The sequence below is a fragment of the Chaetodon trifascialis genome, chromosome 19 (assembly GCF_039877785.1).
Source record: "Chaetodon trifascialis isolate fChaTrf1 chromosome 19, fChaTrf1.hap1, whole genome shotgun sequence".
In the NCBI taxonomy this organism is placed as follows: domain Eukaryota; kingdom Metazoa; phylum Chordata; class Actinopteri; order Chaetodontiformes; family Chaetodontidae; genus Chaetodon; species Chaetodon trifascialis.
In genome coordinates, this window is record NC_092074.1 from 21,441,566 (window position 1) to 21,463,218 (window position 21,653).

At 45.4% G+C, this 21,653-nt stretch overlaps 1 protein-coding gene across 1 annotated transcript in view; it reads left to right on the forward strand.

The window, feature by feature from the left end:
* The window catches only part of col12a1b (collagen, type XII, alpha 1b), a 115,683-nt gene that overhangs the window by 46,161 nt on the left and 47,869 nt on the right, over positions 1-21,653 (forward strand). Inside the window, exons 26-42 of the mRNA XM_070987133.1 lie at positions 80-216; positions 2,809-2,938; positions 4,629-4,768; positions 6,314-6,446; positions 6,572-6,589; positions 8,667-8,806; positions 12,609-12,738; positions 12,985-13,124; positions 13,583-13,712; positions 14,013-14,152; positions 14,268-14,397; positions 14,481-14,620; positions 16,807-16,936; positions 17,621-17,760; positions 19,261-19,390; positions 19,985-20,124; positions 20,264-20,393. Coding sequence (XP_070843234.1) covers positions 80-216; positions 2,809-2,938; positions 4,629-4,768; positions 6,314-6,446; positions 6,572-6,589; positions 8,667-8,806; positions 12,609-12,738; positions 12,985-13,124; positions 13,583-13,712; positions 14,013-14,152; positions 14,268-14,397; positions 14,481-14,620; positions 16,807-16,936; positions 17,621-17,760; positions 19,261-19,390; positions 19,985-20,124; positions 20,264-20,393 — 2,178 coding nt within the window. The remainder of the gene's footprint in view (positions 1-79; positions 217-2,808; positions 2,939-4,628; positions 4,769-6,313; positions 6,447-6,571; positions 6,590-8,666; positions 8,807-12,608; positions 12,739-12,984; positions 13,125-13,582; positions 13,713-14,012; positions 14,153-14,267; positions 14,398-14,480; positions 14,621-16,806; positions 16,937-17,620; positions 17,761-19,260; positions 19,391-19,984; positions 20,125-20,263; positions 20,394-21,653) is intronic.

Genomic DNA, 21,653 nt, shown 5'->3' on the forward strand with positions numbered 1-21,653 from the left:
GCCGGGCTGGTAAATGCTTTTATACTTCAGTCAAGAGGGTTAAAGTTTTAATGGATGTTCATTGCCTGTCCTCCCTCAGTGCCCAGGCCTCCTGCTGGAGTCCTGAGAATCACTGATGTGACTCACAGCACCATGAGGCTCATCTGGGACGCCGCTCCTGGACCCGTCCGCAAGTACATCGTCACATACAAACCGGAGGAAGGAGACCTGAAAGAGGTAGAACTGAGCTTTTGTTTTTCACCTCCTGTGCTGTATAACATGATGACTTCAAATCACTGCATGGGAAATGGACTGAAAATGCACCAAATCCCCTCGATTACAGGTTGAAAAACAATCTGACAAGTGGTCATGTAGCCTAATGCTTGGACTGAAGAAGAGTTGTGAGCAAACTACAGATGTTAGAAATGAAACATTAAACATATCAGTGGTTAATTACATATTTTACCCGTCAGTTTAGCTTTGCCCAACTCCCCACAAAGAGCAATTCTGTAATGATAGCAATAGCAATCCTCTTCTACGGCTAGTTTTTTTACCTGGAAAAGCAGCAATATTTTCTGGAGCAATACTTTATCTAATGAAGGTAACATTAGCAGTACCAGCAGGTAAGAATACAATACCAGGAAAAGGAAAGTATCATCTTTTACCTATGCTAGCCACCCCCCGATTCTGGGCTAGTAGCCGCACAAGCTATTGAACGCGCACACAGGCCTGCTGGCGTCTGTAGCCCACTAGCTGACCATGGCTAACAAGCTAACAAGCCCAGTGAAGTTGGGCAAAGCCCAAGCTCGTGTTGTCAAACGATGAAGAAGCGAAATCCGTTTCCCTTGCTGGCACTCGCAGAGCTACAAAGCCCCTGGCTGCTGAGGAATGTTACCAGCCTTCGCCGTCATCTGCCCTGGATCTTGACATGCAGGACATGTGCAAGCAGCTGCCAGGCTCAGCATCCCGTGGCCTGCTGTCCAAGCGGATGTTGTAAAATTTCAGTTTAAGGGAAGAGACACACAGCGGTGACAGTGAGGGAGAGGCCATACAACATCCCAACATGGGAAGCTCCATGTTTGATTGGGGATGGATGCCCAGGGTGTCCACCAGATACCAGACATAGAGCTACTGGTAGCAACCCTCCATCACCCTCTTCTTCATGTCTTTACCTGCCAAGGAGGGCTCACTGGCAGCCATACGTGCAGGCTGTCCATCTCTGCATTGCAGATACAATTGCTCTGGCTCAGGGTCTCCAACCTCCCGCTGGCTTGCTTGCACATCACATCAGGGGTCTAATGACCTTGCCGCCGCTCTTTAAGGTAGTTTCTGTTCAGGCTGTGTGTGCAGCGGCATGCTGGGCCTCTTCTCACATGTTTGCTAGATTTTATAGGGTGGATGTCACAGCATTGACTCTGGCACATTCGGTCGACAGTGGGGGCTCTTCTCAGAACAGACCTCCGTCCTTGTTAAGTACAACTGGGGACAGTTGTCTTCTTTACGGGCGTGTCTGGAAACCCAGGAATTAGTATTTTCCCAAAGTGAGACACCAAACGAATGCTGTGAAAGAGAGCTTAAGGGTATGCACGTAAACCTGGTTTTCCTATTAGCGTGAGTGTCTCACCAGCCTCCTCCTTACGATTGAAGCGAGGAAGAGTTGAGCTCGCTCGTTCTGTTTAATTGGTCTAAATGAGTTTCACGTGTATAGCAGGGGTCTACAGCTGTGACCTTTTCTGTTGGCAGGTGTCAGTTCTTCCTGTTCGTATTGTTTTTAAGGTCATTCAAAGGTGGCTGTAGATAATAAAACCTCACTGAGAGCTTCGTAACGGTTCAGAAGTTTCAGTCAGCGAGGAGATTTGATATTTTGATGAAAGTGAGGAAGTCAGGACCAAGTCAAGAGCGAGAGCTGAACTCTGAGCAGAGCAGCAGCTCCACTTTGCTGGCTGATCTTTACGAGAAAAGCAGTCTGCTGGCAGAGGAGTGCTGGCTCAGGCCGTCGGCCCAGCCTGACTGGATCATCCCAGCCCAACTTAGTCCTCATAATTTCTCACTTGGATGTCAACGGAGGACAAACAGTCTGTGTTGAATCGGCAGCTGAAGGTGCCTTCGGTGGACACCTGCGAGCCGTTTCCAGAAAGTTTTGATGGATGATCCGCACCAGCTCGGCTCCTCTTAAGGATTAAAGCTGAAGGCTCCTTGTCTCTATGGAAGAAGTGCACACGTTGGATTAATGTCTCCTGAGTGCTGACTTTCTTCAGTCTCTGCTGCTGCTTATTTCTCCTAGCTCTCCCCTGAAATGGAAAACTTTTTCTTAACGCGTGAAGGAATCCTTGTCCAAGAAGAAGCACATTTCAAAAAGTTTAGCTCAGAGTTTGAAAATCCTGACCAATGTTAAAATCAAGTTGCATCATATCCATGAAGGGAAATTTCACTGAGTCATTTTTAGATTCATGCAAACATCAAACACGTTAGAAACAGCAGACAAACACCTGCATCAAAGGTGTCCCGTTACACTGCGCGCTTTCTAGAAATGACTGGACGTCTGATTCTTGTACCAAACTGTGCCAAGTTCTGGGAAGTGTGACCTATTGGACCATTTGTGCAAAAGCAACCAAGTTTATGTTTAAGCTTTGGGATATGTGGCACTATTAAGACATGGTACATTTAAAACGAGCTTGGTTATGAGTAATTCTTGTCTGGATTTCAGCCTTTGTCAGAAATTGGCTGTTGCTGCATTTTCTTGTGATTAGCACAACAAGATTAGAGGATTGTGCAGCCTCAGTGAGTGATTATTTTCTTGTTGCTGATGATTAAATTTGTCACCGGCAGGTTGAAGTCAATGGTGACATCACCACCCTAGACCTGTCCAGCCTCATCTCCCAGACTGAGTACGACGTGGCCGTGACCCCGATCTACGACGAGGGACCTGGAACACCGATGCTCGGGAACGCCATCACAGGTCTGCATCTGCTTTTCATGTTTGTCTCTTGTTCATCTTTTAATGTTGAGCAACTTCCTCTTACACACCTCAGAGATGTTCGGTGGAACCAGGCCAGCCCCTCTTGGCACTCAGTGCTTTGCATACTGGCTTAAAGGCTTGTGTTAAAGGGTGTCTGACTGTTTCTGACCCTGGTCTGCCAGCACGTCTTTGTGTCTGAATCATATGAATATTCCATCCCCATGACATGTAGATGAAAGGAAGTGGTCCAACTCTAGATGTAGACATTTGATTTAAATCACTCAGTTCATCTAAAACATGCAAAAACATATTTTTACTCTTTTTTTTGATACAGTGAGCTCTGTGGATTCTTAAGTCTACTTGATCTCCACTGCATTGAAGTGGCAGCAGAAGTTATAGTTTATATAGCAAAACCTGGACAAAGACGTACCTGTAAAACCACCAGTGAGGAAATGCTGTGATCTGACCCTTTAATGACATCACACGTGACCAATCTGACAAACCCTCTCAGTGCCTGAACAGAACATATGGTTTAGAGATGTGAACGATGTCTGCGATGGCGATGAGTTCTGCGTTAGCTTCACTTCTCTCTTCACTTCCCCTCCTGGACTAAAACCAGCCTCCAGAGGGGCTGGACTCGCTGGACTCTGTGCACCATTAAATCTGTGTGTGTGATCATTTACTGCATTGGCTCTGTTTATCATTAATCCCAGATGAACTGTGGAAAAATTTGTTTTCAGTACACACACACACACACACACACACACACACACACACACACACACACACACACACACACACACACACACACAGAGTTCTATACTTGTGAGTACCTCCCAGGGCCATAGTAGATTCTGTGGCTCCTGGCACTAACCAAACCTGCTTCTAGACCTCTGACTGAATGCCCACATCTCAGATTTGCTCAGTGATTCAAATATTTCTGGTCTTATTCTTACTGGCAGCTCCTGGCCGGAGAAACAATCAGCCAATCACAGCTCTGTAGGCAGGACATTATCTTCCAACAACCCTGAGTCCGGAAAAGTTGAGACGCTGTATAAAACGTAAATGAAAGCAAAATTCAATCGTTTCCAATCAAACTGTGTTTACAAAGTGTTCCTGAGCTCATGCAGTAATCTCCTTTATACAATCATGTGTTCACAAAGTGGGGAACCTCCCTCCATGCTCGCTCGTGAATGACTGAGCCTTTCCAGGATGCCCCTTTCATACCCAATTACGATCCTCTCACCTGTTACCAATCAATCTGTTTACCTGTGGAACGATCCAAACAGGTGTTTTTGGAGCGCTGCACATCTTTCACAGTCTTTGAAACGTGTTGCTGCATCAGATTCACAATAAGCAGATATTTACAGAAATCAATGAGGCTGATGACGTCAAACATTAAATATATTGACTCTGCTGTTTTCACTGTCATGGTCTAAAATCTGGTCCTCCTTAAGGTAGCAGTACAAGAGCACACATACACCCTCACATGCAAATGAACTCGTACACAAGCACAAACACAAATCCAAACACAACGCTGACAAACCGTGTCAGCACACACACAAAGCGTGGTCAGCTACACGCTCGTAGCTACAGCAAATAGTCTTTGCGTGATGTTGCCTCACCTCCCAGACCTCCGTGTAATCACCAACACATCCTTCCTCCCTCTTGTTTCTGTCTGTGTGAACAGATGTTGTTCCTGCCCCCAAGAACCTGCAGTTCTCTGAGGTGACCATGACCTCGTTCAGAGCCACCTGGGAGCACGGAGCCCCGGACGTGGCCCTCTACCGCATCGGGTGGACCAAAAAGGGGGAGAGCAATTACCAGTTTGTAAGTTGGGACGGGTCCTCTAGCACAGAATCCACCATATGCACCGCCATGTTTCTATAGTAGCCCAGGAAGGACAAACCAAACACCGACTCTAGAGAGCAACTTTTCGTGTTTTTAGCGGCCACCGTAGGTGAGGGTGAGGCGATGAGTGGTCGGTTGATTACAGATGAGATAACCTCACCGCTAGATGTCACTAAATCGATAATCAAGTCAGCATTCCGCCACATTTGATTGTTTTATCACAGCATGGCAATTAAATCAGATTTTTGGGAAACTCTTACTTGTTGGTTTTGGCACATTCAAGCATTTTTGGGAAGCTCCAACAAGGCTCGAGGCAGCCGTGCAAACAGCTGCATATGGTCCATAAACGAGGCCCAGAGAAGCATGTTTAACCCTCAACTAGTCGACTAATCAGTGGATGGAAGTTTAACTAATTAGCTTCTTTAAAGGATGTAATTCATTGTTCATTGTTTACAGGTGGATCCTGCTGAAATGTTTTCTAATTTGCGGGAAAACTAAAACTCAAAGTCAGCATCTGGCACGTTGACTTGCATCCAGATTGTGTCTGGATTTTTTTGTCCACTTTATGTTTCTATTTGTTATCAAAAATGCATCTTCTGCAGCTGGATAAATGACACTAAACATCTGGTTTGAGTCGCCTCACCGTACAGAATCCAAGCAATGCTGATGGTCTTCTTGTAGCCTCACAGTATTTCCTCTGCTTAAAACTGGAGCCTGAACTCGAACAGCTCTGAGGTCAGATTAAGAGCTTTCACGCAGACCTGCTCGGTACTGCTCAGACTTTCTGACCTATTCCAGATTCAAGACGTCTACCTTCCTCCGTAATGTGTGTGCTGCTCTCCAAGGAAGGTCCAATCAGTTACCATTAAATCTGAAACAGTCATGTTGCTGAAGTGTCATTTAAGATTTTTCTTATTACTCAACTAAAAAGAGAATCGCAGGAATGAGCCATTGTGGTTTTACAGACATGGCTCACAAAACTTAGTTAGTGTGTTTGCCAAGACTTAAGTTAAAACATCCAGTTTATCTGAAGCAATAATGCGGTCTTTGTTTTCCTCTTGTTATGCTTTGGTCCTCCGAGGTTGTGTTTGGGCCCACTTTTGCAACGCCGGCCAACGTACGCTGTGGATGTGGATGAAATCCATGCCTGCTTGTTAATTACAGTCTCAGTTTTAGGTCTGACACGAATACTTAGACATCCAATCAGTATTTGAGTGCTGCGGCGTCAGCTGCGCAGAGTAGGACGCAAAAGATTGACAAAGAGCCGCGAGGCTGTGACGAGCACTCGTCATACATGGTTACATCTGCTCAACAGTCGCTCGCTCAACAAGCTTTTATTGACCAGTGAAAAAACTATGAACTGCTAGCTAACTTCCTCACACTGGGAGGATTTCTTACTCGCTAATATAACCAAAAACAGTCTGTGATGTCCCGCTGCCTGTGATCACTGTGATGGCTTTCCTTGCTACTGCAGCAGAACTGTTGACACACTTCTTCTTGTCCTCCTTTGTTGTCCGTCTCCAGGCCATCCTGAACAGCGATGAGACCTCCCACGTCCTGCAGAACTTGGACCCCGACACTGAGTACTCCGTCACGGTCACGGCGATCTACCCCGACGAGTCAGAGAGCGAAGACCTGATGGGAAGCGAGCGCACACGTAAGCGAGCCGCTGCAGCCACGTTGTCCGACCAGCTCCCGGCAAACAGCCATCATGTTTTACACTCACACATGTGACTCACGTTGAAATAATAACATTATTGTTTTCTCAACGTCTCTTTCTAGTGTTAAAGGCTCCGGATGGTATGTCATATGACAAGGACAGGTTCCCCTTCACTGTAATGTTCATGATTTTGTGTAGAGCGGTTGTGTGCAGACCACAAAGGACAGTGTTGATGGAACACTTTTTCTGTCTTAACTGCATGTACGTGCTTTTCAGAGCTTCTCTGTACGTTCACACCACAAGCAGCGCCAGCCGGTCGATGTCGGTCAGGGCCGCCTGTCGCATCTGTAGGTTCAAACTGTCCATCTGGACACCTGGGACATGGTTTTACTCAGCAGTCTCAACATTGTCACAGGTGTCCTGATGTAGAAAAGATCTCTTGGTCTGTTATTCCTTCTATCAGGACACCTTTTTGGGCAACATCTGCGTTTTGCTCAGACAGGGTGATGCAGTATTAAGCATGAGCCTGTATACGTTACGCTACCTGCTAGCTATCTACTGCAGCTACTGCCCACATTTGGGCTTAGGCTGAGAGAACGGTAGCTCCCATCAGAAAAAAACACAGACCGTCATCGCTGTAAGGACTTCCTGAACGATTCGGTGTGATTTCGGTGTTTCTACAGAAAATATTTTGCAGACACTTGCGAGTTTAAAACAGGGGTCCGTTCTGCTTCTCTCAGAAAATCTTTGTATTGGAGTCAATGAGGAGCACAGACAGACGTGGCTGCACTTAGAGGCTGCTAATTCAAATTCTGTAAGTCTCTGATTTTTTGAGCGCATTGTGAGAGACAGAACAAATTGGTCTACAAATTTGGAAAAAATCATGCATGTAGAGTGTAAATTGTGGCTGGGAGGAGTGTGAGAAGAGAAAAAATCAGGAGTTTTTTTAGGCTCTCTCCCACTCTGACCGATGACATCACGCACTCTGACACGAACATTCCGTGCAATACACACCCATTATAATCTCAAAATTTCTCCAAAAAGGATCATAGTCATTGAACAGTGATTGATCAAAAACTATTTGACCTATCAAAATGTAGAACAACACACCAATACACAAGACTTGTGTCTATAGTTTAAAGTTTAAATGGAGTCTCTAGGTGAAAGTATGCTGGAGCAGTAGGCAGTAGGAGTCCAATGATTTGTCAGTTTTTTGACCTCCTCCCATTCAGTTATCAAGACTCTTTCACTACATATATTACGTGTTTTGGGGCCCAAACATGGATTTCCAGATGAGTAAAGCTCAGTCTTACCTGAACACTGGACATTAGGATTCTCTGTTATGGTCAGGTAGCATAAACAAACGTATCGCGTATAGCTAGCCTTTAAAATCTGCTCTAGCCTGCGCAGTAGATGAAGGATGTGTAGCAGGTTGTGGTGTGAACGTAGATTCAGAGCTTCAGGTGCAAAAAGCGTGTAAGTTGACCTGTAACATGTCATCCTCCACAGACCTCCATCCATGTGAATGACTGTTTTAATTCCACGTTTGGTTTTGCCCCCATCCCTCACCATGTTGTCATTATAACCTTTGTTTCATCACAGTTTCATTCATCTCACACCGTAACGTCACCCATCACGTCATCCTTCATCAACGTTCGCCTCAGTCATCAAATTAATGTTGTTGCATGCTGTTGCTTTGTTGTACAGAGTTTCTGCTCTGGGGTTGGAGGTCAGCGAGCTCCCGATTCAGCTCAATTATTCTTCCACCTAAAATGGTATAAACCCTGAAATTCGTCACAGTGCCACCTTAAATTTATCTGTTATGATGCCCACATTAGTAATGCCATCAACATTGCTGCAATTCCAAATTTTCTAAAAGTTGCCTGAAAATGTCTTGGTATAATCTTCTTATTTGTGACCTGCGTGTCTCAAATGATGGAGCTAAATATAATGAGGAAGAATCACGATGAAGGTGAATGAACTGAACTCCAGCCCTGCTCTGAACAGCTTCATTGACCAAACTGCCGCTCCTGTTTTGATCCTCGTCACCTCACTGCTTTCATCCTAAAATTGATCCTAAAATTTTGAGACCTACGGGATTGTGGGACCATCGCCATCACTGCCATCATCACCCTCACCATCATCATCATCGCTAATCAAACGCAGGATTTCCTTGCTTTCCTGTTTGTCTCACTGGAGTTATCTGTGTGCTCCCAGTGCTCCCTGAGCCTCCTCGAAACCTGAGGGTGTTCAACGCCACCACCTCTGCGCTGACGCTGAAGTGGGACGCCGCCCCCGGCCCCGTCCAGAACTACAAGATCACCTACAGGCCAGCCTCTGGAGGCGAGCCTCTCTCAGTGAGTTCACTGCTCGTTTCGCAGGATTTAAAGTAACAGACCATGTTACAGTACAGTTATTGGTTCATGTGCTATATGACAGCTATAGGCTGTTTGCAGATGACATCATGTCGCTCTTTTGTTGTGACGCAAACTGCAGGAGGAGGGCAGGAAGTGATTTTCTGCATAGGAAGCACTATGACACACACTCAAAATGTGTGCAGATGTTTTGCTGCTCAGATCGATCAAATCAAGAAACCACAAGGAGCTTTTATTGTGGACCAAAAGTTGTTGTTCAGAGGGTGAAAAATGCGAGAAATGTTCTGAAAAGTGCCAGAAAAAATGGTTTGTTAAGGGTCTGCGGTCGGGAGGAGCTGAGTCGGCTAACGCTGGAAACATTAGTTATTGTTTTAAATCTTCGTAATTGTAATTGTGAAGGCGATATATTTCATCTTAATACAACAGTTTGTTGTACATCTACAAGTCTTACCTAAATGTGACCAAGCTGTATTCACATAAAACACTGCCTGACACACACACACACACACACACACACACACACACACACACACACACACACACACACACACACACACACACACACACTTGGCTCTTCATTTTATCAGGAGACAAAAACTGGAGCTGCTCCACTGACAACGAACAATAGAGCAACTGAAGAGATTTCAGAAATGTTTATCTAAGTTTTTACACCCAAACTGGCTTCAGTTCATGGACTTATTTGAGGTTTACCAGAAGAGAAATCGCTCCCTGCCGTCACCACATGACTGAACGCACTGGGTATCATCTGTTCGTCCACCATTAGAGAAACAGCGTGAGTGAATTCCTTCTTCGGGTGGATTTTCCTGATGCGGGCTCTCAGCGGTTTTGTTCTGCTGATTTTGGGGCGAGGTGATTTCGGCTTTGTGACCACTGGGAACATGTTCAGCGCGCTTCAGCCGCTCGATGACAAATCAATGAATGTCTCAATATGATGGAGTGCTTTAAGTCTGTCGGAGGAGTTTGCCGTTTGAGTCCCAGCGCACATTGACAAACAGATCAATTATGAACTGCTTAATATGATGGGAAGGTTTCTCTCTCACTGGACGTCTACTTTCAGGAGGTCTAAAACAGAAAATAAGACATGAAACAATCAATCCATCAGGGCCTAACACTGTCGAAAGAAGCGCTTGATGACTGTTATATATATATGAGCACGAGACCAAATAACAAAACTCCACTGCAGCAGAGCAGTTTAGTTTTTACATCTCAAGTTTTGAAACCTTTTTCAAAATGAACCTTTCCCACCTGCTGAAAGTCATAAAATTTCACTTCTGTATCAGATTTTGGCTAAATTTTCTCCATACAAGGTTGAAAAGTCAAATTGTGTGTTTGCTTTATAGGTAAGAAATAGTTTTAAAAAGTCAGACAGAACAAACTAAAGCACTCTTTGGTGTAACAACAACAAATGCACAGAAGAAAGACGCTTCAAACGTCGACCTGTCTGAGCTCTGAGTACGATAAATCAGCTCTGATATGACAGCTCATACCTGCACATTCTGCAAAAGAGTTCGTCAAGGTGTTCAGGTGAGACAGGTGGTTGATCGAGGACATGAAACAAGGTGTCTAGAGTTAAAATGGACAATATTCCCTCTGCAATACAAAAGGTGAAGTACAGAAGCAGAAGCTCAAACTGCACCGATGCAGAGCTGGAAGAACTTGACTCTGTCGCGTTATACGAAAGGCAGACCACATTTTTCTCCAAACTGATGGACCGCAACATGAAACTGAGTCACAGTCCAGAAACGCTGCAGCTACAGTACAGGCTGGCTTCTGTTTTAAAACCTCGGCGACCTCTGGAGATGCACACAAAGCTGAACCGCGCTCTGCGAGATGCATTTCTGAGCCCCTTCATCACATTTTGACGTCTGGTTTATGACAACGTCCCGCAGCTCGGTTGCACTGTGAGACGAGTCCTACTTTTGGCCGGCCGGCTTACATTCCTGCTCCATGATTCCACGGTGATTAGCCCTGGAAATATCTTGAAAGGAAACTGTGGGCTGCATGAAAAGAATCTCAGTGTGTTGCAAATTTTCTTGTGTCTCTGAGATGTTATGACAGTGTTCCCCCAAACAACGTGTCAAGGTCGAATCATGATGTCAGCGGCACAGATCTGTCTAATGGATCTCTGAGCCCCTCGCTACGTCAGATGTGTACACCAGCAGACTGAGAGCATCTGGTGTCGTGTTGTCATCTGCAGGCTTGTTGGTTTTAACATCAGTCATGTGAAAGCAGACAGGATGTTTGTTTGTGTAGGATGAGCTCAGGGTTTCCTCGCCGCTCTGAAAAGGCAGAAAACAGTCAGTGTTCGCTTTGGGAATTGTGCAAATGCTGAGGAAAAGTTTTGAAAGCTAGAGCTTTTTTTTTTCTAGCTCCAGTTCTGTGCTGATGCTATCTGCTATACCGTTCAATGTAGAGAAATATGACAGTGGTGATGAATGACAGCTGCAGACTGAGGTGGTCAGCTGTAACTCACAGCCGAATAAATCCGTCTGGACACCCAGTGAGACGAAAATATGAAGGGTCCATATGAAGGTCTAGTTTTAGCTTTAACACGTCATTAAGCTGCACTCTTCTTCACAACCACACATGCACACACACACAGTCCTGCTGCCCCAAAAACTCACGAGAGCACCAAGTGTGGATCGATCCGCCGCTGAAAATAGTCCCCAGCAAAGGACATGAGTAACGTTTGTTAAGATCCACAGTGAGCAGCTGTTTTAAGGGATTATGGAGACTTTTTAAAAACGCATAGACATGATTTCTGGTCTTTTTATGGGATTCGTTGGCAATAAAAAGAAAAATGGATCAGACCAGACTAATAAAAATAAGCTGAACCCTTAAGGAAGCAGTAAAACATATTCGAATGGTCATTTTCTAAACAAAACGTACATTTGCTCTTTGTAGAATAGATGCCAAAACATGCAAAAATTGTATGTTCTGCTGCAATAAAAAAGAAAAGGTTGCCACAGTTTACAGCAAAAATCATGTTTTCATGTTTAACATAAACAGATAAATCCATCGCATGTTGTTAGAAAATAATAATACTTCTATAAGGACGCGGCTGCTGTGATGAATCCAGTGTTACTAAAGCGCTGCTCAGTTACCTCATGATTAAAAGATCATCCCATAAACAAGATGTCACCAGTCTGATACACACAAGAGACACTCGAGCAGACTCTCCACGTTCCTCAGCGTGAACATTCAGCCAAATACCTAAAATACTGATGTAAATGTGATGTGATGCCCTCCGTCATTTATCTCTTAGCTACCATTCAAACTGTTTATATCCTCCATGAAAGTGTTTACAGTGTTGTATCCATTTCATGATGTACTGCAGGGTTGTTTGCTCAGGATTTCCCAAAGGCCTACTTGGAGAAAAGCTGAAGTCAGTCACTTATGAATAATGTAAATACTTTGCTGACATTGTCTCCAGAAACAGTGGATCAGTCCCCAAAACATGTCACACGGTGGATTACTGTGCCATTGTTGTGCTGTTGTGAGCTCCAGTTTAGTTTTTGGGAGAAAGCAGAGATAAGTCATATCAGATTTAGAGACATTAAGTTACTTCTTTTAACAATTTTTCATTTTTTTCTGCTCGTTTCACCTTAAATTCTTATATGTTCTAATATCGAGGTGTCCACTCTATGTAGCATGACCTTAAAACAATCCTGAAGAAAGCATTTCATGTCTTTTTAGAGCTTTTATTGAATCTTTTTTGTTCAAACTGAGTGACGGGACACTGACACTGACATGTTTCCTGCAGACGCAGGTTGGAGGGAAGAAGACCAGCGTCATCCTGCAGAAGCTGGACCCCGACACTCAGTACTCCGTCTCTGTGGCCGCCGGGTATCCCACCGGCGTCAGCAGAGACATCTCTGGCGAGGGACGAACCAGTAAGAGTCAAAAAATTTGGTGGTTTTGAAATTTCCAGGTAAACCCTTAAAGGAATCACAGAAAACTATTGCAAGGTAATATTTTATAAGCTTATCTAATGTTTGAATATAAAATCTTTACCTGCAAAGTAGCCAAAATGCAGCTTTAAGCAAATATAGTGCAGTGAAAAGTCCCTGTTAAATGTAGAGGAAAAGCCCAGTAAGTGCAGTGAATGTTTGCTGAACTCTGCGTTTGTGCTCCTGCAGAGCCTCTGGGTGGAGTGAGGAACCTGCAGGTGTTGAACCCCACCATGACCACCCTGAACGTGCGCTGGGAGCCCGCCGAGGGCCGAGTGAAGGAGTACAAAGTCATTTATGCTCCCGCTGCCGGAGGAGCTGAGAGCATGGTAGGACTGGTAGGACAACCATCGGCTTCCTGTCTGCCGGCTCTGTGCAGCGTTCTGAAGCCAGAGTTCTCACCTGTGTGTCTGAACACGGCCGTCGCTTTGAAATCTTATCTCAACAACCCGTCCACCTTAAAAAGACAGGACTGTCTGCACCTCAGCCTAATATTTCAGACTTACTAATAGCTTCTTGTGAAACTTCAGCTCATGCATGTCGATAACAGCTAACGATAAATGAAAATGAATGTTTTGCAGCAGCGTTCATTCTGCTAATGCTTGACTGGACTGGAGCGTCAGCTGGGCCTTAACTGCACTGCTCAAAGGCACATTGACAGCTGATGATGCTGCCTGTGTAACCATTAATAGCGCCACCACCAGAGCTATCTCCAGCTGCATGCTTGTCTCTCTGTCTTCTGTCTGGGTGTGGAAGCAGCTAATTTGTGTACTGTTGTTAAACGCAGGAAACAGTGTCTGCAGGCACGACCAACACCCAGCTGCGAGGCCTGCAGCCCGACACCCTCTACACTGTGTCCCTGGTGCCGGTTTACGGTTCGGGAGACGGAAAGACCATGTCTGAAAACGGAAAGACGAGTAAGACTGAACACTAACCTGCCGCCGAAACGGAAGAGCAGCTCAACTGCAAAATGCATATTGTATATTTAAAAAAAGGACACCAGAAAAGCATAAATCAATTCAAATTAAACAAAATCTTATACCACAGATCAATCAGTGTCACGTCACATCCTCCTGATTCGACCTGTAGCCGCCGGCAGCTCATGCACATCCCCTTCAAACATAATTCAGCCACGATGAAAACACAGATTGATATAAACTCAGAATTTTGAGATTTTGTTCAAACGCCTTCAGTGACCTGACCTGTCCTCGTTTCAGGGCCTCTGGGAGGAGTGAAGAACCTGAGGGTGACGGACCCCACCATGACCTCTCTGACTGTGAACTGGGACCCGGCCGACGGAGCTGTCCGCCTGTACAAGGTCTTCTTTGTGCCTGTCGCTGGCGGCCTGGAGGAGATGGTGAGACTCTTAAACGCCTGCCTTTCCTCTGAGGACAAAAGCAGGACAGGAAGCTGATTGAGAGGCAGCCGGTTAGGAGACTAAATGACTTTTTCTTATCAATCTTGGCAAACAGGAGCAGGTTCCTTCAGGCACGACCTCCATCGTCCTCAGGAACTTGATGCCCGACACGCCGTACACGGTGTCGGTGCTGCCGGTCTACCCCGCCAGGGAGGGAAAGCGCCAGTCAGAGAACGGAAAGACATGTAAGTTACGTTTTTTTTATGTAATAAAAGTATGTTTGGACTGCAGCAAAGTTTTGCCAACAACAACTTTGTCCTGCTCGCAGTGCCTTTGAGCGGCGTGGGCAACATGAGGGTGACCAACCCGACCATCACCACTCTCACCGTGACCTGGAATCCCGCCGACGGCAACGTTCAGGGCTACAGAGTGATCTACGTCCCTGCTGATGGAGGACTGGAGATTGTAGTAAGTTCCTCTTCTCTTTATTTATTTTACAGATAAATCTTAAATAAAAGACAGAGGGGAAGAAACGAAATGAGCCGCACCTAGAAAAAGTGATATTGCAGAAGATATTTGCACGGATCTAATGGATCCATCCATCCATCCATCCATCCATCCATCCATCCATCCATCCATCCATCCATCCATCCATCTTCTCCCGCTTCATCTGGGGCTGGGTCGCGGGGGCAGCAGTCTGAGCAGGGACGCCCAAACTTCCCTCTCCCCGGACACTTCCTCTAGCTCTTCCGGGGGGATCCCGAGGCGTTCCCAGGCCAGCCGAGCGACACAGTCGCTCCAGCGTGTCCTGGGTCTTCCTCGGGGCCTCCTCCCGGTGGGGCATGTCTGGAACACCTCCCTAGGGCGGCGTCCAGGGGGCATCCAATAGAGATGCCCAAGCCGCCTCAGCTGACTCCTCTCGATGTGGAGGAGCAGCGACTCTACTCTGAGCTCCTCACCCTATCTCTAAGGGAGCGCCCTGCCACCCTGCGGAGGAAACTCATTTCAGCCGCTTGTATCTGCGACCTCGTTCTTTCGGTCATAACCCAAAGTTCATGACCATGTTAAACATAAAAAACGCAGTGGTGCAAACAGTAAGTTTGTGGTGTGAGTCCAGTGAAGTTAACTTGAATTGAGTGGAGTCTAAGTTAGGTCTAGCTGAGCTAAAACTAATCGAAATGTTAGTGATCCGGGTGGGCAAATTTAATCCTTGCAGCTGAAGACAGAGCTGACTGAACATCATCATGTCTCCAGCTGACACTGTCTTTGCAGTCAGACTCGGTCCTGAGGAGTTTCAGACTGGGACCAGCTCTTTTATCTGAGCCATCCATGAAATCACACAGTTATACAACACCAAGTTCAGGCCGGCCAGTTCTCCTTCACTTGTTTCAAATCTGACGGGCTGTTGCCGTTTATTGCTGGATGACTTTGCAATCTGATCTGGAAGATGTTCAAGTATCACATGTTTTTGGCGCTCGGCGCTGTGTTGCGAACTCCGCTGCTCTGTGACGAGGCCTCTCGGCTGTTTTTACACTCCAAGAAACGAGATTGTGGAGGAACCTTTCAGCGCTTGCAGTGACAAATAAAAATCTGGTCAAATTTCCAGAAGCAACATTAAGACACATTATTAAAAAAAGAGGCGTCTTCGTCGGAGTTGCTCAGTTTTGAAACGCTGCAGGTTTCGCAGCCCGTCAGGTTTTGTTTGACTTCTTCAAAAGCAACAAAATGATCAAAGCTCTCAACAGGGATTTAGTGATGTCATGCCGTTTGACAGGATAATCCCGTCGTGCAGTTGCCACACCATAACTCCTAAATCCTTTTTCAAGAGAGCATCCCTCATCAGCGCATGGCGTGTTTGTGGGCTTCATGTTTCTGGAGCTCAGCTTGTACAGAATAACTGTGAAAATCCTGTTAATCAGCCTGCAAAGAGCCGTGAAACAACAGCTCACATCGCTGGGCTGTTCGTGTTTGTCTGTTTAGAAATGGTTCGTTTGTCTCGACCGATGACACAACTTTTACCCCCAGTTAGTGCGTCAAAGTTAATTTTACAGAGGAGCTTTAAACTCCTCTGCCAGACAGATGTGAGCGCTCTTCATGCGATTTCACGTGTCGTTCACACGAAACTGCTCATCCTGGAGTCGCTGCCATCATCTCAGTTTGACTAAATTTGAATATCACAGTGAAACCTTTCTTATAAATGAGCTTTAGTTTGGACAGTTTCATTTTCTTTTATTATCATGTTTGATTGATCATGTTTGTAAGTAATTTTTCACTTGAGGTAAAACTGAATCTGAAATATCTTTGTTCGGTGGGTCAAATTGTTTGGAAACTTAAAGCCAGTTTTCCACCTGGAACCCTGTATTAAGCTGTTTTAAGAGACTGCTCTGCCCAAAAAACATAAAATTCCTGAAATCTAAGAGCCAAAAACAGTCAAAAGTAAATGTTTGAATGTAATAAAATAAAAAATAATATTTTGAACTCGGGCTCAGAAATATTGTTTCAGTCTTGAGGAATTCACTGAAACTTGAGCGCGTTAAGCTGATATGAAGACTTTGTGAAGCTGCTGTTCCTCCAGGGCAAGTTTTGTCTTTTCACCTGCTGGAGGTCAAAGGTCACGGCTGAAGGGCCGAGCTCACCGTGTCGCGTCTTTGCAGGAGCAAGTGTCAGAGAGCACCACCAAAACCGTCCTGGAGAAGCTTCTGCCGGACACCCGCTACAGCGTCACCGTGGTCCCCGTCTACGCAGAGGGAGACGGACCCAGTCTGTCCGACTCCGGGAAGACCAGTGAGTACCTGTGGCTGCTGCGCTGTGGAAGATTTCATATAAGTTCAAGTGCTTCCATGAACTCTGAAAAGCACCACCGTTAAACTGCTAGTTTCCTCTCTGTGTGCGACCGAGCAGGAGCTGCTCTCAGACTGCTCGAGGCCGTTTCAGCCCCATAAAGTTTGACTGCCAATTCAACTTAAACATCAGCTTCTTCCACTGTTTCTATAACTTTACAAGAGCAAACACACACACAGCCTCACACCTCGATCCCACTGCGCAGAAAGGTCTTATCTCTCCACGGCTCTGACTTTTGCTTCCTCTTCCAGCATCTCTATTTAATTTTGTCTTTTAGTGACTGTAGCTTCTCTTTAACGGCCGTGTCGGTTGTTTTTCTTATTAACGTTGTTCTCCAGAGGGGAACACAACTGCTCCAGAGTGTGAAAATGTTATTTCACTGATGAATGCTGCAGATCCAGAGCCAGATAACTCAGTCATAACATAAGCGTACACATAGCATCAATCTCAGTGACTGCAGAGTGACTGCGTCTGAAGGAAAAGTCAACCAGAACACAAGCGTCCTCATGCCGTCCAACATCTGAACAAACTGCCCCCCGGACACCAGTAACCTCTGACTAGACAGCAGCTGCGTGACGCTCAGGTCCAAGCGCCAGATTTGACTTCCTGTTTGTTGTCTCTGTTCAGAGCCGCTGGGCTTTGTGAGGAACCTGCAGGTTACCGATCCCACCACCAGCACCCTGAACGTCCGCTGGGAGCCCGCCGAGGGGAACGTACGCGAATACATCGTGATCTGGGTGCCCACCGCAGGAGGAGATCAGGATGTGGTAAGGCTGCTGGTCTTTAGCGAACGCTAAGAAACACTTGATGGCAGAACAGTCGGCAGAACTCTGCCAGTCTTACGTAACTGTCCACACTCGCCAGTTCCATGTTGGATTTTTCCCAGAGGCGGAGAACGTCATCCATGCTCCATTAGGGTTCTGGTTTTTATGACACCCAAAATGAGAAATGAAATGTTTAAGACATTTCAGCCACCTTAAAGTCAAAATGATTGTTCAGTGGCAGTTAGAAGAGACAGATTAACCTTCATGTAAGCGGGAAAACGTGGCTGTCCCTCATTCATTTTTCATTATTGAGGTCTGTTTCTCTTTGTGAATAACGTGTGGTTTAGCAAAAATAAATCAAACACAAGCAAATGAAGAAACACATTCACCAATTTCACAACGCAGAAATAAACCTGCTGCCAGTCCAGCACAACAATGGAAGACAGTTACAACACCACAGGTTTTCTGAGGGACGTTAAATCAACCACAAAATAACATAAACTCCAAGAGCTGCTGGCCACATAAAGATTAGATCCCAACTTGTGAAGAATGAAACTGAGGCTGACTGGAGGGACATCTGAAGGACTTCTACTGTACTTTTGTCTTATGTGAGTCTGCACAGAAGTCAAATCCCTGAAAGTGAGACCTGCTCTTTCGCAGACCATGACTGCCTCTCGAGCAAAGTGCAACTAGTTTTTAAGTAAGAGCAGGTCCTGTACTGTGACAGCAGATATCTTACTCTCAGTGCTGGCCTCAAACTCCAGTTTGGAAGTGGAGGAAAGCCAGTGACGTGAGATGATTCCACTTGTTTCCAAGGCACTTTCATGCAAGAACTTTCTTTACTTGTTCTGGAAAAAGTGCAATATCAAGTTATCAGAAGATGAAACCTGCTGGACAGTGCTGTTGCCTTTAAGATCCACATTTTCTTACAGCTAATGGAAAACATTTGACAGTGATGGGGGATAGTTTAACTCGCATCCAAGTCAGTTTCAACTGTTTTCTATAAAGCAGTGACAATCTTGGGGAGGTCCGTTTCATTACTCTCAGCATTATGTCCTGTGGTCTAAGAAATGTCGTGAAATAAGATGATCTGGAAACAGCTGAAATCATCTCAGAGTACTGGCAGATTTTAGGACTTACTATTAGATTAAATGGACAAAGAAGACATTTATCTTTGCAGCAGAAGCCTGAAGGAGTACATGCATGCGCTCCTTCTCGCTGCCAGTTTGGTGGTTCTACTTGACTGCCCGGACTGTCCCTAGACACTTTTTAACGTGGACTCTCTCTGCTTAAAACGTTGAGCTTCTGCAGCGCAAAGACAGTTACTGACCGAAGCTGCATCCAAGAAAACTGGGCTTACGAGACATTAAACTGTAATATTGTTCAGTCTGAGAGTCTGCCTGCATCTGCCAAACTCCTCTATTCTTGATAATGTCTTTTCTAAGAATCCTCCAAATCTCAGAGTTCACCCAGTTCAAAGTTGTTTCGTCTCTCCTCCACCAGGATCAGGTGTCTGGAACCACCACCTCCACCGTCCTGAAGAACCTGGAGCCCAACACAGAGTACACCGTCACCGTGGTGCCAGTCTACCATGAGATGGAGGGCAAACCACAGTCCGAAAATGGGAGAACAAGTGAGTTCAGATGAGTCTGTTGACTGATTTGTAGCTGTGACCTTGAAGAACGATATGGAGCCAGAACTCGTTTCACTCCATGTGGAAAGAGAAAAGAGTAAAATATGAATTTATTGCCCACATGGGCCGAAAACTAACTTTAATTCACCAAGACCAAATAAAGACACAAAGACATGTGACTTATCGAGTGACAGGGTGACATAAAACATTCAAACACCGATGAAACAAGAAAAAAAAATACAGAATTTATTGTTCTTATGCATGTTTGCATCACCAGTCGAACCAGCGTGACCAATTCAAACTGTCTCATCACAGCAAAACATGAGGGGAAACGTTTATTCTGATGAGAGACTCAACACAAATCACAATCTTAAACATTTCAGCTGTAAAAAATAGGCAAGAACTGAAAACCATTTTCAAAGTGAGGACCGTTTCACCACCAGTCGTCCTGCAGCTCTGTTGGACTTTGAGTAACCAGGGCAACAGTACTGATGCTCGATGCCGTCGTGTTTGAACAGACAGTCATCAAAATGTTTGTTAATGAACTCTTCAATAAATCCTCTCAGCACTAACTCAGCTGCTCCTCCTCCTCAGATCCTCTGGGTGGAGTGAAGAACTTGAAGGTGGTCGACCCGACCATCAGCACCCTGACGGTGCGCTGGGATCCGGCAGTGGGCAACGTCCGCAGCTACAAGGTCTTCTATGCAGCGCAGCCAGGAGGAGAAGAACGAATGGTAGAAACTGCTTTGGTTAACCATGGTGTATCAGACTGAGTCTACAGATCTGATGGATAGCTTCAGCCTTGTGCACTCTCACCGTTATTAGATTAAGTGTTGGTTGTGCTGACGGAGGTTTTAACGTTTCACTGAACAGGAGGAGGTGTCAGGAGGCACCACCAGCACCATCCTGAGGAACCTGGATGCCGACACCATGTACAATGTGGTTGTTGTTCCTGTGTACCCAGACGTGGAGGGCATACGGCAGGCTGAGAAGGGAAAGACAAGTGAGTGTCTCACCGCAAGGACATTCAGCTCTCGTCCACGTGGACGCACAATGAGTGCAACAGTGGACAGAGCTCGCATTCCTGAAAGCGTGTGTGTGTTGTTTCAGAGTCATGTAATCAAATCTGACAATACCCATCATGCTTTGTGTTGGATTGCTTGTGTCAGATGGGATTTAGCAGATAGGAGCAAGTCAGGAATTTATCCGAGTCAACAAAGTGGAATCTTCTTCAGTCTGAGGCGTGTGAAACAGCCTGATGTGCAAACGCCACCTGTCTGACGCAGCGTTTATGACACCTCACTGCTAGTTTTAAAGCATGATCTGAACCTACGCCTTTAACCACCTGACCATCTGCCATCTTTACTTCATTAAGGTGTTTTTCTTGCCCATTCCTCGATTTCCCTCACATGTCTCCCTCGTGTTGTCTGTAGGAGAGACTGATGCAGACAAGATGTGAATGAGGGAAACATGGATGCAGTTAAAGGAACTGAAATGCATCCATTGTTCACCGTCCTGGAGGATAAAGTCCTCATTCCATGGGCTCTTTAAAACTGTGTATCTTCATTAGACAGCCAAACATTTTCAGATCAATGTCCAACCATCCAGGGGCGATCATGTTAGTTACTGGCTTGGACTGGTTCAGTAATCTCTCCCCGTTGGTGCATTCAAGGACAATCCAGCATCCAAAGAGCCAGTGTTTTATTGCCACTATAAAACTCCCATTATTCTTTTCACGCCATTGATGTTTGCATGATTTATTTATTTATTTATTTATGTGATCGTTGTTTTCATTCGAACTTTATTTTTATTGCGACTCAACGCGGCTCACAGAGGAGATGATTTTTACAGAGAACGTAAAAGAACAGAAGATGAATTCAGGGCAAAACAAAGCAGCAGAGGTGAGGCAAGCAGCGCCCATCTCTTCATAGATGTAATATATTTTAGGCCATTTTCGCCTTTTATTAGAGTGATCAGCAGAAAGCTGACAGCAGAGATCCAGCTCCACCATAAAAAGCTTCCCTTTAAACCTGTGAACCACCTCTGTGCCCTGAAACCATCTTAACTCTTCCACTTCCAATATGTATAATCTTTTCAGCGGCTGACTCGAGCATCACCACACTACAATAACACACCTTTGAGAAAATCGACCTTTTTATACCAGAATAACCTGAAACCACTCGCTGCCTGGAAGACAGGAAGTCCATCTGAGAACTGATGTGAAGTGAACTCAGTTTGTGGTTAGTGGGCTAAAACATGCAAG